The sequence below is a fragment of the Numida meleagris genome, chromosome 5, assembly GCF_002078875.1.
Source record: "Numida meleagris isolate 19003 breed g44 Domestic line chromosome 5, NumMel1.0, whole genome shotgun sequence".
In the NCBI taxonomy this organism is placed as follows: Eukaryota; Metazoa; Chordata; class Aves; order Galliformes; family Numididae; genus Numida; species Numida meleagris.
Genome location: NC_034413.1, coordinates 13,932,522 through 13,950,898, shown reverse-complemented (window position 1 = coordinate 13,950,898; position 18,377 = coordinate 13,932,522). Strand labels below are relative to the sequence as shown.

General features: G+C 35.4%; 1 protein-coding gene across 1 annotated transcript in view; it reads right to left on the bottom strand.

Moving 5' to 3' along the window:
* LOC110399996 (adhesion G protein-coupled receptor A3-like) overlaps positions 1–18,377 on the bottom strand; it is a 261,744-nt gene that overhangs the window by 146,596 nt on the left and 96,771 nt on the right. Inside the window, exons 4-6 of the mRNA XM_021399543.1 lie at positions 18,201–18,272; positions 9,221–9,292; positions 8,360–8,523 (exon numbers count right to left, since the gene is read on the bottom strand). Of these exons, the coding sequence (XP_021255218.1) occupies positions 8,360–8,523; positions 9,221–9,292; positions 18,201–18,272 (308 nt within the window). The remainder of the gene's footprint in view (positions 1–8,359; positions 8,524–9,220; positions 9,293–18,200; positions 18,273–18,377) is intronic.

The window sequence follows — 18,377 nt, the reverse complement described above, 5'->3', positions numbered from 1 at the left end:
CTAAGAAAGGTTGATCTGGAAAATGTGTGATTCAAATCCAGTGCTTAGCATGACTTAGCAAGTCATGCAGGTTCCAGCCAGCACTCAGCAGGTGGATGACAAGTCCAGCCATGTAATGCATCCTTCTCTACACGACTTCACTCCAGATTCACGTAAGCCCTTGTGAAAATAAATTATCAGTTTGGCACTAGGTCTAGGGACTGACGTGTGTTGTGTCCATTACAAGCATTTCAAATGAGAGAGCAGTGGAAAAACACTCTTACTTGCTGATGATAGCAGTGATTTACTTCAAAGGTAGAAATACAGAGGAAGCAGGTTTCACTTAATAGCATACAATAAAAGTGCCAAATATAACGTTAATTTGTAAAATGGCAACAGCTACTTGAAAAATTTCCACAAGAAAATTCAAGATTACAGTCCAATTAATCAACTAATCAAAAATATTATCTGCATGTATGCAAAATGAAGCCCCCATCTTGCATTGGCATATCTAGCAGAAATTTACAAGAATAGCGAAGAGTTTTTTTCATCATTAATATCTTCCTTGTCAAATACACCTGCTGCCATTTTTCAGTTCCTTATTTTCAAATCATCCCAGAAGCCTTCTACTTTGCATGCTGGGGAGAAGTTGAAACATTTGAATGACTGCCACAACCTAAAACTTGAAGACTGTGACATATTGACAACTATGGGATTGAAAGATTCATCAGCACAAATTCCTCCACTGGCAAGAGTCAGAAGCCATTGCTAGAAAGCTAATTTTGATTACACAGATTGTCCTCATGGCAAGCGAACTGGCAGCTACGTACATTCATTGCACCTTGCAGTCAGTAAAAATGGCCGAGTGGGGGAAACGATAATGCAACTAGCTCTACAAAATACATTGATTACCTTTATCTATACAGGAATTGTAGTGGTAGCACTCATCTTTTCAAACCTTAAGCACCACCAGCCACTTTCTCTCTATTTTCTTATCATTACTACACACTTAGAACAAGGAAGCAGCAGAAATGTCCCAAGAGCAGCAGTGATTGTCCCTAATTGTACACAGTCCATCAGTCAGCATGAGAACCCCCCTCTCTCTCTCAAGAATGCCAGACGACAAAGATATGTAAAAATCACACAAGTTGCTGAACAAGTGACAGTTGTGTTGAAGTAAGAACTTGCTACAGTCATTGTATGAAGGTTTTCCTTTCCAAACTCCTCTGAGCACAGATAACAGTGCCAGTAACTGCAGCTCTCTATGGGCATCTTTATACATGTATTAGAGAAGTGACATTATGAAAAGTGCCGTAAAAATGTGAAATATCACCAGAATACAATCTACTTAATTATAACACTGGATGTAAGGGTGGATGCTTTATACGGAACTTTTCTATGAGAAGAAATAAGATTAATTATAACAAAGTGTAATCAGTGGTGTTAAATGGACAACATAGATTTGGCAGAGAAGCTTGTATCTTTTCATCAAGAAATTACTACAGTAAAATTTAACCCTATATTTTAATCTATATGTTGCCTTATTAAGACTCAAGAACATATCTTCTACTCCAAGACCAACTGCCTTTACCATTACTTTGCTCAAGAGCAACTACGTTTTGGAGATGGCCAGTCAAGTCTCTGAGGGTGTAAGTTTCGAAGACTGAAAAAATGTTTACTTCACTAAAATTCTCCTCAATACCTTTTAGTTACATTTTCCATTCAATATTTTGCTTGCTTTTTGGAACAGGCTGGCAAAGAAAATGTAGAAAATCAGATACAACTGTACATCAATAAACGCTGATATAATTTAAGAGTAAGCTAGGGAAAGAAACAAATTGTGTACATTTCCAGCAGCTATATCAGGAGGATTTCAGCAGTGAAGGATTCTGTTGAACTACATTTTCATGTGTGAGTACAGACACAAAAAAATCACGTCATTGTAAAATCTCATCCTTTAAATTTCTGTTAATTACCGTTGTAATGCTTCTATTACTTCTATTTTGTTTTTTTAAAATATTATTCATTTTATACACCCATCTTTGCAGCAGTGTTCTAAATTATCACCAAAGAAATTAGGTAATAATGTCTAATATTAAATGTAAAGTACTCTATTTTTTTTTTCCCCAGTTTGAGAATGATCACATTTAGACAAGAAATCTGCTGTTTGGAGTCAAAAGATTAGAGCTTTATTGGTTTCATGCTAATGGTTATCCACTGAAAACTTTGATACATAAAATGGTCCACTTAGCTCAGACAGAAAATTAATCTACCACATCCGCCTTTGAAAGATTCAAAATTTATGATCATATTATTTGATTTATAGACAGATTATTACTATCCATATTTTCTTATTAAAGAAAATCCTAACACTGCAAAATAGAATTGTAAGAGGATTTAACTATAATTGTAGCATTATCTATATCTTGCAAAACCTAATCCTGTGAAAGGTTAATAATGCACGGATTCCTATTTAAATATCATTAGACCTGTTCATATGATTAGGCACTCCCTGCAGAATTGGAGCTGAGGTCTTGATCCTGCATACTCTTGAAGAGAATGATGCTCTGCATGAATGCAGCAGGCTATCTGTAGGCTGCCAAGAAACTGCAGGATTGGGATCTAAATCTGGATAATTAATCCATCAGTCTTTATACTTCAGATTTTGAGTTTAGTTAGTTACTATATACTAAATAAAACCCACAGTTCATTATTTACATTGTGTTCATGTAGTAAGAATGATGGGTAAGCGAAGAAAGAAATGATTGAAACAATAATCTAAAGCTTATCCCTAAGTTTAAGTAAATAACAAATGATGCCAAAGAAATGTTTTGTGTACACTGCGAGGAATAAATGAAAAAGAAATGTACCTTGCTAACACTGAGCCAGTATTTGGTATTTTAATATAACCCATGTGTGAAAGAAGACTTTTTAAAGCCATCTACATACAGAGACATATGATTATGTTAAGACTCCTGTGGCAATACAGATAATATATTTTTGCCACCATCTGAGAAAGCAACTTCAAATCTCATTTTTCTCTCAGTATCCCCGATGCAAAATATTTGGCTGTTCCTAAAAGCTGATGTAGAACGAGGTTAAATGCATTCTCTTGATTTCAGGCTTAAATTCAAATGCTGAAAAAGTACCCATTCAAACATAAAATTTCCCAATTTCTATTTTTGACATTTTTAAAGCACATCTCTCTTTCAAAATTCTTCCCATTACACAGAGGAAGCAGACTTTGTTAGGGATGAAGGGAAAATGATGTGCAAGCACATCAGGTAAAATTCTAAGGACATTTCAACATTCATAGGCTATAAAACATTGGTATTCAACTGTTTCTCACCACTGCTGAGAAAGCAGTTAAAGCCATATTGTATTTTAAGGGGGAAAAAAAGTGCTTTATAGAGTATGCATCTAAAGGAAAATGTTCCTTTTTTTATTTTTCCCCCAATGGCATTGCTGTAATTGATCTAAAATGTCTTGAATCTTCTGACGTTTTGTGGTATTTTAGGCAAGACTGCAAAAAAAAAAAAAAAAAAGAGATACTTATGAAAATATACTAGGGAGCTGCATATGGCCCAAGAGAAATAGGCCTCAGTGTTCTGTTGATATTTGAGCATGAGAATTACAGACTAGATGTATGAAATTTCAAAGTAAGAAGACTTAAAATGGTCAAGAAATTTCTAAGAGCACATGTCAACAGAGTATTTAAAGAATACAACTGTCCACTTTTTCCCCCCACTTTCTGCCCGTTTCAAAGTGAACAGGTACAGAGCATCCAAGCAGAAAGTGCTTATATTTTAACCTGACTCTGCTTCTTCACTGAGACTTCATCCTCTGAAGTAAGGAAAGCTACAAAACATAAGGTGCTGTTTAAGTACAAACAATGCCCTAACAACTCTATCCTCCCCCCACTAAACATACTCAACATCTTATTTATATTTTCTACAAAACACTTCTTGAATACAGAACACAAGCAAAATGATTCTATCCCTTTGAATTATATCCCTCCCTCAGAAGTATCCCTCATAATTAGGGAGTCTACTATGCCAAAAAAGGACATTTCAATCACATTTTGTGATTCACAATGAGTGAGAAAACATTTTAAGCTAAGGTACTTTACAGAATTCAGAGACTGAGTAGTAATTCAAGCACTCTTGGACATCCACAACTTGCAGCTCTCTTCCACTCTGTCTCATCTCTATTCTCAGTACTATGGATTTTTATCTTCTTCCTTGTTAACACTTTTCTTAGTATACAGAGCCCTTAGGCATGCTAGAAACTGAATAATAAAGCTCTCAAATAGATAAAACAATTCTGAATTCGGGGTACTCATTCCCTGTTAACCATAGTGAAAGTCCTACTTGAGTATTAAAGATTTAAGTAAATTATTACATAACCCAAAGATGTTCTCATTGTATGTTTAGTGTAAACAGTTATTTACTGCAACCAAATGGCACTCTATCATAGGTAGAATACACATTTTGTCACAATACACGCTTTCAAAGCCGCATACTGTAGTGATCCCTCTACGTTGGGTGAATTGCTCTACATTTGAATTTCATGAACATGGCGCACTCTGAGAACTATCAGAATTCAAACACAGTTTCTGGATACTCATGGCCTCTGAAAGACAGGCTCCTGCACCCATCTAGACAACTCTACACTTAAACTTCCTGAGAACTAACAAGATACTACCTTTAGTCAATAATATCCTGTGCTGCATCAAAAGAATAGCTAGCAGATCAAAGGAAGTAATTCTCTCCAGTACCTAGAGGGAGCCTACAGGAATGATGGGAAGAAACTTTATCAGGGAATGTAGAAATAGGTAATGGTTTTATACTAAAAGAGGAGAGATTTATGTTAAATATGAGGTAGAAATTCTTTACTGCAAGAGTGGTGAGGCACTGGAACAGGTTGTCCAAATATGCCCCGTCTCTGAAGTGTTCAGGGCCAGGTTAGATGGACCTTTGGGCAACCTGGTCTAGTGAGAGGTGTTCCTGCTCATGGTAGGGTTGTTGTTGTAGGGTCTCTAAGGTACTTCTCAACCCAAACCATTCTGTAAATCTATGATCTATTTCTTTTAACTTATCTGCTTTGTAAATAGCCAAGACAAAAATATGATGACAAAGATTAGGATAAGCTTGAAAAGCTATTGATACTGAGAAAAGAACTGAATACTTGCACTTTTATTTTCACTTGGTGCACAGAAAAATGCATAACAATATGCTATTGTATCAAAATGCATTCAATATATTTCTTAAAAAATATATATATATTTTACTCTTGGATAAATTTTTAATTAAAAAAGGTGATAGAATGACCCCCAACTGTAGAGAAAACCTACATGTAAAAAGCAGTACATTCATTTATAGAAGACCTGCATGAGAAGCAGTTATCTGTCCCAGAAGAATCGATATTTTGTCAACAATTTTCTAAATGTTAAACAAAATCTAACAGGCTGAGACAGGAAGTCAGCACTTTTCCAAGCATTCATGTTATGCATTAGTTACATGATTGTTGTAATTTGCAGAACAAATGAACTTTTACTACTTGAAACTGTTAGCTCAATAGTATCAATGCAGCTCTGAGACAGAAAATAAAGTGTAGTATTTCACTTATCTGTGTAAATAGCTAACTCTCTTTAAGAGCTATCTTTTGTAATCTCATTAAGCCAGAAACTCATACAAGTCTTCACTGAGTGAAAAATGTGGCCTACAGAATCAAACTCTGATGATGATGAGCACAAGAGAAAAATCACAGAATACTCTCAGATCTCAGGTGGAATTTAGAGCACTGCATTCAGGTATTCATGAAATGTAATTTTCCTCCTGTAAATTGAGTAAGTTTTATTTGGAGTCATGGAGAAACAGTAACAAGGAACTACATGAAGCCAATTTCACAATCATTTTTCAGAATGATATGTTGTCCATACTGTTATGAACTCACTGCAGTCCCTTATATTTAAGTACAAGACTAAAAAACTATCTTTTATCATCAAACAACTTTTCAGCTTTACTTCCAACCCTGTTAAAAATTGCATTATAGCATATTTCCGAGAGTTTGCGATTTTTGTTAAAGAAGACTTAAGTAGTTCTTACATGCTGTTAATGAAATATGGAAGTAGAATCTTGTAAATTCCAAACTGTGCCATTACTTACATTAACTTTTATAAAAATCCCAAAAGCACTTTTCTAACTGCTGAATGGGTGTCTTCTATGGCTACCTTCAGTTATCAGATGCATGAGAACGATTTGCCAGGAAGAAATTTGAAAGATGATTTCATCTCTCATAAAAATGCAAAATAGATGTAAAAACCTCATGGCAAACTATCCTCTGTAGCTATTCAGAAATTCTTACTGTCTAGTTGCTCCTTCATTCCCTGTCACATATTTTGACTTTTTGGTTCATTCTCCCCTGTGAAGACTTTTGGCTTTTCCCTTCTAATTTTTTTCCCTTCCAATTTTTTTTTTCTCATCTTGTGACAATGATACCTCATGAGCTCTTCTAGCGTATAGAAGGAAGATCAGTAACTCTAAGTATAAACGTCTAGCAGTATGGAAGATGTTCATGGGCACTTTTCAATCTATAAACCACTTCCTAAAGTATTCTTTAAGATATGCTTCATCTGATTAGCTGTATGCATATTTCAACACATATTACTCAGTAAACATTCCCAGTAGTTGTTATTATTTTAATCCCAGAGAGGCTTCTATTACACCTAAGTTCAAATTAATCTACTGACTATGAAATTGCTAACTGTTGTGGGCACCATGAGCTGCTCAACAGTCATTATGAGCACCATGAAGTACCTGGCAGGCTCTACAGAGCTGGTGGAACACTCGGCACATATAATCAACAGGAAGCTCTCTGCGGATATTAAAAGTGGTGTCAAGTTATTGGCAGTCATTACAAACCCTGTCAAGTGTTCTGGACATAATAAATAGCGGTAAGAGCTAGATGTGTATTATAAATTCTGTATCAGAGGTGTGCTAGGGAGTCCTATTAGGAATTAAAGTATGACATTCTGAGAAACTGCTGTTTCATTTCATCTGTAAAATTTGCAGGCTCATATTCATTGGCAACCTGGAAATACCAATTAGCAGCCCTTAATTGGTTCTTCTGATCGTTCCAGTGTTTTCAGGAGCAGCACTTTTCCTGCTGGGAAATGGATCTCTATGAAGATGCCCATGCTGTGTTTCTATAAAGTGGTAGCTTGATATTTGAGAGGAATTGCAGACTTTCAAATGATCACTGATGCAGGCTATTGGAAACTTCTCTCCCTTTCACTCACAAGAGCGCATTCCTTATTTCTTCCTAGCTGAGTATCTGTACTTCCTTAACAATTCAGCCACTGAATGAATGACCTGTGGTCCACAGCTTTTTACATCTCTCACAACTTGTAAACATCTCTATCGGCCACTGTTAAAACCACATTTTTTGTTATGACTCCAGTTGACCCTGATCTCTGTTCTGCTAGAAAAGTGTTAGTAACACACTTCATTCCTCTAGTGATTATGGGAATAAAAGTGTCACTTTTCTTTTATTTCCACAAGGCATTAGCAAAGTCACCACCCCAGCAATTTTCTGTCATTCAAGAAAGTCAAAGATTCAAAGATTCTGTGATTAATGAAGTATGTGTCAAATAATATTTCTAATTATGGAACCCACCAGCACAGTCACAGGCAAGGATATCTTCTCTGCAGGGAAACTTTTAAATTCATGGTGTTTCTCTGTCCTATGCCATACAATGTTCAGCAACAGATGAATTTTCTTTACTTGTTTATATTTTTTGTTTTCTTCCTCACACCGTAACCATCATGTTTGCTACAGTGGAAAATCTCAGAAAGCAATTCACTTATCAGTCTTTATTTAAAGAATTTGCCTAACTAACATTCACTCTAAAAATCCTATTCATCCACAGAAGTGGTGCTGAAGCGTATAGTACAGGTTTACAAAATGAAAACCATAAGAACAAAATCTGGCATTTGTGTCAGAGATACAACTTAAAAGCAACATTCTCTAAATCCCTCGAGGAAACCTCAGTTTCATGCAATATACACTGTAGGGCTACCATTATCTATTAATGTTTTTCTATTAATGTTTTAAGTCACAAATATATGTTACCTAATATACAGACAGGACAGTCGTGTCCTCTCAATATACATACAATTTTAGATGAAATAAGCAAATTGTATTTTTTCTACTCTATTTTAATCTCAGTTGTATTTCCTGTGCATTATACCTCACTTTCTTGTTGCTATAAGAAAGCCAGAGTTATTAATACTTTTTTGGGTGATACTACTACTTTTTTCAAAACATTTCTCTCTCGATTCCACACCAATTTGTGATGTTAAATGCCAGTACAGCTCACCACATATCAGCTGGTTTTCCTTCAGGTTACGAAACGACAGCCCTTGCAAAGCACTGGGGTAAGCACAAACCGTTTCCTCCGCAATTCGGACTGAAGCATTTCTAGCCCATTGTAAGACCCATTTCAGATTACAGTCACAAATGAGTGAATCAGTGTTGAAATGCCTAGAAGAGCAAAGGAAGAGCACAGTTAGTGTGCATACAGTTCTCATAAACATGCTTTCTTCAACATCTTTTAAATCCAGATTATCAAATTCTAAAGACAATCCTACATAGATGTTTAAGTAATTATAAAGATACCCTGAGACAAATAATACACATTGTCCCATTGCTAATGTCTTCCAAAACATTATGCCAAAATTTTGGATTTGGGAACAGTATTTCTGACTACTGGCTTCTATGTGTGTAGGTGGTACTATAAAAAGCCACACTGCAACATACATTTACTTATTAAAACTCCTTTAAGTAGAAAATTATGGAAATATCCAATATACACTTCTAAATCTCAGAGACGTGCATTTAATATAAATAGCCAGGAACTGTTATTATAATTCCTGAAAAGGTTTTAACATGAGTGCTTTTGTGTATTCACAGTTATCACATGATGTAATATATGCAAACATGGAAAGGTGTAAAATCATATAGGAGAAAAGAATAAATAGGGATGCCATTTGGGATTGCCAATGTGGGCTTGCCAAGAACTGTGTCAAGTTCTCAACACAGGCACAGACATTAGTAACAAAATATGGCATATTTTATATTTCTAATGCAATAAAAGAAATAATTCAGTTTGAATTCAACTAAGCTCTGTTCATTGCAAGGTGTTTCTCAACTCTTTCAGAAGGGAAGAAATCATACTTACAGTGCTTTCAGAGCTAGCAGCTCAGAAAAGAGTCCATTCATGAGACTTGAAAAAATATTCCCTGACAAATTCCTAGAATAAGAAGCAAATTACTGATATAGCAAATACGTGAAAACAAAATTGTTACAGAGTATAATTTTTTTCCATGCACTAATTAAAAAATTGTCATTTCCTGACCACAACAAAGACACATTTAAATTTCTATATTGCTTTTTTGTAAATGACAATATTCAAATCAAATCATGCACTTTTGCTTATTTTATTTTCACAGCAGGTACACATACAATTCATTCCACCTAAGAAACAGGAGGATCTATACCTATTTAATAGAAGTAATATATTCTAGAATTTTAATGTAAATATTTATACAGTCATTTGTCACCAAGACCTATGTTTTAATTTTACTGTGTATGCAGAATGCTACCTCAAGGTAAACAAATAAAAGCATCAATTTAATAATGCACAGATTAATTTAAGCATTTTATTTAAATAGTAGTGAATTCTCAAAGTAAACATTTTTATTACAAAAGACTTTAAATAAATAGATCTTCCCTATCCTTACATTCTTAAGGCCGTTTCCATTTTAACTACAGTTTTAACTATATTTTAGGTCTTGATGTCTGAATGGGTTAAGCTGAATACTTGCATACAGATGCAATTTAATATTTCCTCATTCAATATTACTGTTGTATCAGCATCTTAGGAGTATGAAAGGTAAATGATTAATATTAAATAATGCTGTCTTTTTAAAGTCCTGGTAAAATAAAATAAAATGAAAAGTTGTAGAGCCTTCTTGAAACAATTAATGGGGTTTTTTTTGTATTCTCGGCAATTCTTGGAACAAAAGTAATTTTTCAGCAATCAAAAAAAAAGCTTTGAACAATTCAAAATTTCATGGTAGCTTAAAGCAAAACTCTACTAATGGAGAAAAATAAACAGCTCATCAAAGTTAAGTGAAATTATTTCTCATTATACTGAGTGACAGTAAGATATGTTGATATAATTGAGGTCATTGCAAGCATTTTGTTTAACAGTGCACCTTTAATACAGTCAAAGCGCTAAGCTCTTGGAAATGGAAGGGCTTTCAAATTTGCCTCGAAGTGCGCGTATATATAAGGTAGCCTCTTTACTTAAAATTAAATGGACCTACTCATGCTTATTGGACATAAGCCCTGGCTAAGCATATGCTGAAGCAGATCAATGAACCAGCACCTTAAAAGGACAGAATGAGAAAGCGATAACCCTGACATTTACACGGAAGTAGACCAGAAGTAGTCCCACCAGTAGGAAAGCAGATACAGTAGTACCCCATTACTGACAGGACAATCAGGTGGAACTGAAAGACAGCAAAAGTAATCTGCCTAGCCACGTATGGATGGCAGCAGAAACACAGAGGCCTCCTTTCTCTTCCTTACCCTGCTGCAGTATGGCAACATTTCCAATCTGATGTAAATGCCATTTTTCTCTTAAATAGCTGGCCAAACTTCATGCAGTAAAATAAACAGAACATCAACACTGAAGGTTGATAATTCTGTTTGGACCAAAGGAAGTCTTTATTCCTGGTCAGTATTTTAGAAAACAAGGGAAAACTAAAATCATTTCCATGGTTGATGTAGCAGCATTTGGCAGATCAATAGTTGCTACGCACCTGCCGAAGATGCCCACCCTATGTCTGATTAATCTATGCACTTTCCATAGGTCCTACCAAGCTCACTGAGATATCTAGCCAGAATTGTCTTTCATTAACCTAAAAATTCCTAGTGTTCTTTTCACAGATTTTTTGTAACTTTTTATTGTGAGAAATACATAATCGTTTTCTTCAGCGTTTTTGGCAACTGGTGGAATAATCGAGCTCCTGACAGTTCACCAGTCGGCACAGAGCCAGCAAGTCAGTTTTCATATTCTTTCATATTCAGCCAATGACCTCGCTCAAAATTTCCACATCACTACTGCTAATTAGCAAACCAGTATCATGTTTATAATGCTGCATAAATCACAAATAAATAAATTTCTACATCCAAGAAGCACAATATCCAAGAAGACTGGATCTCCAACACTGGAAAGAGCCTCTTTGCTAATAAAGCACTCTGAAGCATTATTAAATCACCCCAATAATGGAGCACTTCTGAGCTTGATGTCTGCATGCTGCAGATGCCTGGTTCTGTTGGATCACATGATGCTTATGTTCTATATTAAAATATCTCTATATCCACAGTGGTGTGAAATTCCACCATTTCAGATATCCTAAAAACCCACTCTAGCCTGACTTAAAAGGAAATTTGTTCTAAAAACATCTCCATCACCTAGTTTCCAAACATTTCAAACATAACAAATTAATGCACTCCAAAGCTGATAGCACTTACTATGCCATTAACTTATTCCATTAACAGAAACGTGTACTCTCTGTTATATCGGAGGTAAACCACTTCAGTTTTATGTACAGGGTCTTGCACTTATTTATATACCAAATACTCTATGCTTTTACAGAAATTAATAAAACACTTTTGCCAGAAGCTTTAATATAAATAACAAATAACATAAAACAACCAAATGCATCTCAAAGGATGGATTTGAGGCAAAGTACAGGTGGAAGCAAAGTATATGAACATGAAGTACGTTTCACTCTTATGAGTAGTATTAGAAAGCAGAGGCGAACGAAAGGGCAACAGATTCTTCTGTGCAAAAAGACTTGATAGAAAAGGTAAAAAAACCTACAGCACAAATAGAGAGAGGGCAGGCTCTGGTGCATACTTTCTCAGTATAGGGCCTACATGATTCATGTAGTTATACTGGTTTTGTATTTTATCTCTGGCTCCATACAAAGGGAGCAGTTTCTTCAATGACAGCAACAAAGTCACACAAGAATTTATGGCATAATATTACCATAAAGCTCGTTGGTGATAATGATTCAGAGGCAAGATGACAAATAAATCAGGTGTACTTTAATCAAACAGTTGGAAGTAGAGAGGAAAGTCTGTCTGGAACTTCCTAAAGGAAGATACAGCAGTACCTGCTTGCTGAAATAGGTTTTAATGCTGCAAAATTGCCAAACCTGAAGGACTAACTTATGGAGGACTATTAAGATGAAACCCGGTCTATCAGTACAGTGGCACCACCCCAGTATTCCACAGCTCTTGATATTTAAATTAAGTATAAACAGAATTAATATGGATGGCCACTCTATTACCTACCAAAAGTATGTTTGCATACATCATTCTGGAACAAAGCATTGAAACATGGCCACTGAGGGGCCGAAGGTGATCTGGAAGATTCGTTGCATTCAATCATGTCACTCCGATTTAGAATATGTGCACCTCAGCACAGCATAAACACAGCTGAAGGGTAATATATTAAGTTGAAAAAGTTAAGCTAAATCTTAGAAGACATAATAAATCTTCTCTTACACTGTCTGAGGCACTGTCAGATATATCTGTCATATGATGTGAAAGCATTTTGAAACCATTTTTCAAGTACAAATCATCAAATCCAAGAAGGTGTAAAAATTAGATCAGTCTCAAGGAACATAATCACAATTCACTGGCTGCAGTGATTTTGGGAGCTGCGTGAAATTTTAGATTTCATTAGAAATCTGAAATTCAATTCCAATTCACTAAAATATGCATCCTGACCACAGTCTCAGTAAGAGACTTCTTTCCTGCATGCATAATCAAGAGGCTTAGAACTTTAATTTGGATTCTGTATGCGTGTACGTTTTCAAAACAATATTAGATAATACTACTAATTATTTTTTAAATATAAATTCAAGAAGCCTTTAGGTTGTCCTGTTCAGAAGAGTCTGCATGAAATCAAACCCTTTGAAGATTCCTTGCATTATCCCTGAAAGCTAGACAAGTTTCATCCTTCATTTTAGAGAAGTATGTTTACATACATTTACCCTACTGAGTTTAGATATATTCATCACATCACTGGATGAAAAGTTCTATGTCAGTTCAGTCCTAGAATTGATTTTTTTTACGTTTTTTTTTTGTTCCAGATTTTTATTTTACAGAGCCAACAGCAAATGAAACACTACATTGTTTTGTTTCACCTGGTATTTGTGCTCATAAACAGGACCAGAAAAGCTCGTCTCTGTAATTCACAGAAGATGCATAAAGATTTATGTCCTTTGCTCTTTCCAGTGGACTCATGGCTCTCCCTACTGGTTTTGATAACAGCATGCAAAGATCCCTCTGTACTTCATCTCTGCTGAAGTAACACAGGAGAGCTCTAATTACTGCAATCAACAACTGCATAAATCAGTGTCTATATATATATCTTTATATTGCTCCTTTGATAATCTCATCCACAATTAGTGGTTATTAAACCAGTTTATTGTTTAAGAATTTGTCAACTCTTCTTTAGTACAATTCTATACATTTATGTTATATCAAGTAAATATCACTCCACACTGTTTTCAGAGAATATACTCTTGAAATGACAAGCAAACATGATTCAGAGGTATTCCTAGCAACACAAAGGAGACTTACTGTAATTTATACATTGAAATAGTTTGATTCTGGAAGAATCTGTGTACCAAAGTCCAAGGGAAAAAAAAGCTACAAAGTGTTAGGCCTAAGGCAGCAGGCTGGATTAGCCCATAGTCAGCAAACAAACACCAGTTCTTACATCCAAGACAAACTGAGATTACCAACTCAAATAATTATTAATAATTACATCATTAATCAGATTTCTGAGATAGAGGAGCAAGCAATATGATGAATGGTGGGGACTCATTCCTCTTGACTGCAATGGTAGTAGCACAGCATAACCACCAACTCAACAAGAGTAATGCTGCTTTTGACTCTGGTTTGTTAAAGATGACAATTTGTATAAAAGATAAAGTCATAAATTTTGGTACAGCAATCATGAACTGATTTACTCAAGATGAAAGAGAAATTTTGTCTTATCTATGATCGGGCCTCTGACTTCCAGAGGACAGACTTCTGAAGTAATAATAATAGAAAAATAATAAAGTAACTGGAGAGGAATTATTGAAGTACATGAACTGGCATGCAGGATGACCTCAATAATATAATTAACCGTAAAAAGGCGATTTAAAACCCAAATAAGAAAAATGGAGGACAAAAAAGTGAACCAATAACTAAATCTTGAGAAATAATTTTTAAAGATTAAAGATGTAGAGAGCCAATAATAAACAGAAAATGCTAGTAAAAAGCCAAAAAGCATAAAGGAATGATGAGAATTACTAAAAAATGAAGTTACTCTGGAAAATCTACTAAAACAAGGTTGTTTACTATACTAAAAAATTCTTCGTGCAAATAAGAAGTGAAGAAAGCAGACATTACACATAGCCTAAATATATCCAATTGCTACTATTTCTTTCTTTTCAGTGATGTTGGTCATCTGGTTTACATGTATTTTGTGGGAAATGCATCACTAGATACTAGGAATGATCTTTCCTAAGATCACCTACAGAATGACTAGTAAGCTGCAGAACTAGTTACAATGCAAAAATACCTGGGCAGATAGAGCCTTCAATACTAGCCCTACACATAAAAAAAATCTAGTATCAATTTTACATTTTTTCCTTCTGATATAACATTAGATATACATTAATATCAATCAATAATTTTCTAGAAAATCACTGCTTTTCTTTATATCTTACATGATACATCTTCAGTAAAAGCATATTGGGTTTTTCTTTCATCTTTTACAATTTGCCAACATTTTTTCTATTTTTCTTTCTTTCAGAATTCAGTCAGTAACTGCTTCAAATACTAGTGAGGTCAAAGTAACAGGTCTACCAGGATCATCCTTTTTTGCCCTCACACATGGACATAACATCCATAACAAAGAATCCATATAGAAATGAACCTGAGGCTAAGTACATTTATTGTGATAAATACATTTATTGTGCAACATTATAAGCTAATGGGCAGGACAGAAGGGAAGGGAGCGAGATGTTGCTGGTGTTGTGCAGAAATAGTCTTGTGACTGACTCACTATAGTGCTTTCTCTAACGATTTTGGCTCAGAAATGTGAGCACATGAAACTAAAATCTGGTAATCACAAAACCAAAGTCTAGTCAACATTAAGAGAACCATTTTCCAAGAAGAGGTGAGTGTACTTGAAGACAGTACGTCAAGTAATTTCACTAAATAATATTATTCCAAGTAAAGAGTGCAACAAGAATTTCACTTGATAATTTTAATTAAGAAAGGCGTCATTCAAATTTCAGCCATAAACTGGAGCCACAGAGTAAAACAATGCAGAAAGTGCTGAGTCTACACTCACTTGGAAATGAAATTTAGCCTCATATTGAGGAGAAGATAAATATTTACCTAGGATGCATAAAAAGACGAGAGGCAAGAAAACACATTCATAGTCATAATGTACAGGAAATGGCGAAACTTTCTCTGGATCTGCATACTCAGAAAAAGTCTGCAAGATCTGTGGAAGGCTCAGAGTTAGATTACTAGAGGGAGCAGGGACATGGGAACCTCTTTTTCCATAGGAACCTTCAGTGCTTTGGTTGGTTCAGCTTGGTAGCTACTGACTGAGCTGTTACCATCCATATACACTGCTTTCTGACATCTCCAGCACGAGCCAAGAGCACAGAGATAGTCTGCCACTCTTTCCTGGTCTTCAGAGGAAAGGGCAAGTACAGCCAAACACTGCCACAAAACAAATGCTGAAAACTCACTGTGTATTAATTTTTGTTCCTTATATTCACAAGACTGAAATTTAGCAGTTAAGATGGTTTGGAACATTTATGAATAAAATTTTTAGAAGTTTTCCCAAGACAGCAGGGATTTGAACAGTTTCAGTTGAAGTTGCTCATGTTGATTAGAAGGTGGCTTCACCACTTTGAATTAAACATACCTTCTATGGTAATCTGACTTTATAGTCATAGTCACATTCACTGAACACAACAAAAGGAAACCCAGCAGCCCCCAAAGGTGGGTTGGGCTTGCCCAATCTGACCACATGCCCAAGATGGGTGAAAAGAGAAGTGGGCAACTTGCTATCAAGGCTCCTTCCATTGTCTTTTCTCATTTGTATACATCAGAGGAGATCTGGCACAGTTACTCTCAATAATGTGATGAGTAAGCGTGCCAGATTTGGGCCTTTTACCCAGCATCATTTTGATCTCCTGGCAGATCTTTCTAGAAAGATTTCCCTGTTGTTCCAAGGTTATGCCAAAACTGACTTGGAGAGAAAGAAAATAAAGCTTGAGATTTGTGACATACTATGACATGGGACTGTTTCCCCATTCAGGAATGAAGGCAAATGTGGATAAAAATGCAGAGCCCTCCGTGGTCTTTCTCAACAGGATACACTGAAAAGTGTATAACAAAATATTGTTTCCTCCATTTATTCTCTCAGCTTCCAAATATTTGAAGCTCAAGAATTTCCTGAACAATACCAGGCTTCTATGAATTCAGTAATCCTGCAGGGATTTCTCTTTTATAATATTGTCCATAGCCCCTTGAATTCATGTAAAATTTTAACAGCATCCTGCAGCAAAGCATTCCACACCTTTGTCTTTTGTTAAAAAAATAATGACAACAAACCTTCCTTTTGGTTTGCTTTTTTTCCAATTTGCCTCACAGTATTTTCTCTCAGTATCCTCTAGTTTCTGTACCGTCAGAGATGATGAAAAATAGGTTGTTGTTCGTCTCTATTATGTTATTCAGAATTTTAGAGTCTTGTATCATACTTCCCTTCCTCTCAGCTGTCCCTTTCCCAGCCAGGAAAGTTGCAGGCAACTTACTCATTCCTAGTGCTGCACCTCTCACCACTCCATTCTATCTTGCCTTGAACCTTTCAGAGATGTGGTCATCTTCCTTAGCTGAGTGGACTGAGCAGACCGCCCACATTATTCAAAATGCAACTGCTTAGCTTTCTTTCTGTAGTACTATATATGTTCTCCGATTTGTTCTCTCTTCCTTTAATAATACTTCTATTTTTTGACTGATACTGAGTGATGAGCAGTTGTTTTCATGACATTATCCACTATCATCTCAAAACATCTTTCCTAAGTTTTAATGGTTAGCCCAGAACAGACTGTTCTTTTCTTCCTTACATCACTTAATATATATCTCCATTAAATTTCATTTGCCATTTTACTGTGCTGTCAGGGAATCCTCTCCATTGCTTCTGTTGTTCCTCAATATCAACCTTTGTCTCTTAGGCCATGATAAACTTAGTACCTCTAGTAAATTTGGCCATCACAGATTTTATCCCTTCCAGATTCCTCTGATTCTCTCTGAAATTGAACATCCCAGGTGTACTGTCATAATCTTTTGTTTTCTGAGTGCTTCTTCTCTAACTGCATGAAAATGTAAGGATCCAACAAACTGTAAGACATAAGGATATGGAAGTTGATTGCTTTACTCCCTAGAGCATGTTCCAGTGCAATTGTATGCAATAGATTAATGACTCAGAAAGTACGATAACAAATGATGTGTACAGCACAACACCTTCAGTGGACAGTCTAAATTTCACATTTCTTAAGCAACTGGGACAACCTTGATGTTCCAAATTTAAATGATACTTTACACATTTTTTCTGTCTTTACATTTTTCTGTAATACACTTTATGAACAAAAAAAGCTATAAAATTCTAGTTTATCTCCAGTGGATCAAAAGAGCAATGTATCCATTTTCTAACCAGCGTTAGAAACCGACTTTATGAATCATAATTTGGGTGTTTGATCTTTATTTGTTTGCAAGACATGCAAACAGAAATGTCACATTCAGCATCTTTACAATGCAAAAATGTTGTATGTTCAACTTAATTATTTGGAGTTTTGATAGATACCACATTTGAAAATAGAACCATCATCTTTAAAACATCAAGTCATCACAATCAAGGGCTCAGGAGAGATTTTTTTGCTTTTATGGGAAGACTATATGAAATTAATTTTGATATAATGAAAGTTTACTGCCAACTGTACTCAAGTAAGACATGTAATAGTTCAAATTTCTCCTATTTAAAACAAGAGTATTATACTCACAATTTGTGAAGGCTGTTAAGTCCAACAAACATTTCTGGTGTTAAGCAACCAATTCTATTATTTGAAAGATCCCTGAAACAACAACAAAACACAACAGTGAAACATTAGTTCTGTGCTATTCCACGGGCTGCCCAGGGAGGTGGTTGAGTCACTGTCCCTGGAGGTGTTCACGAAACA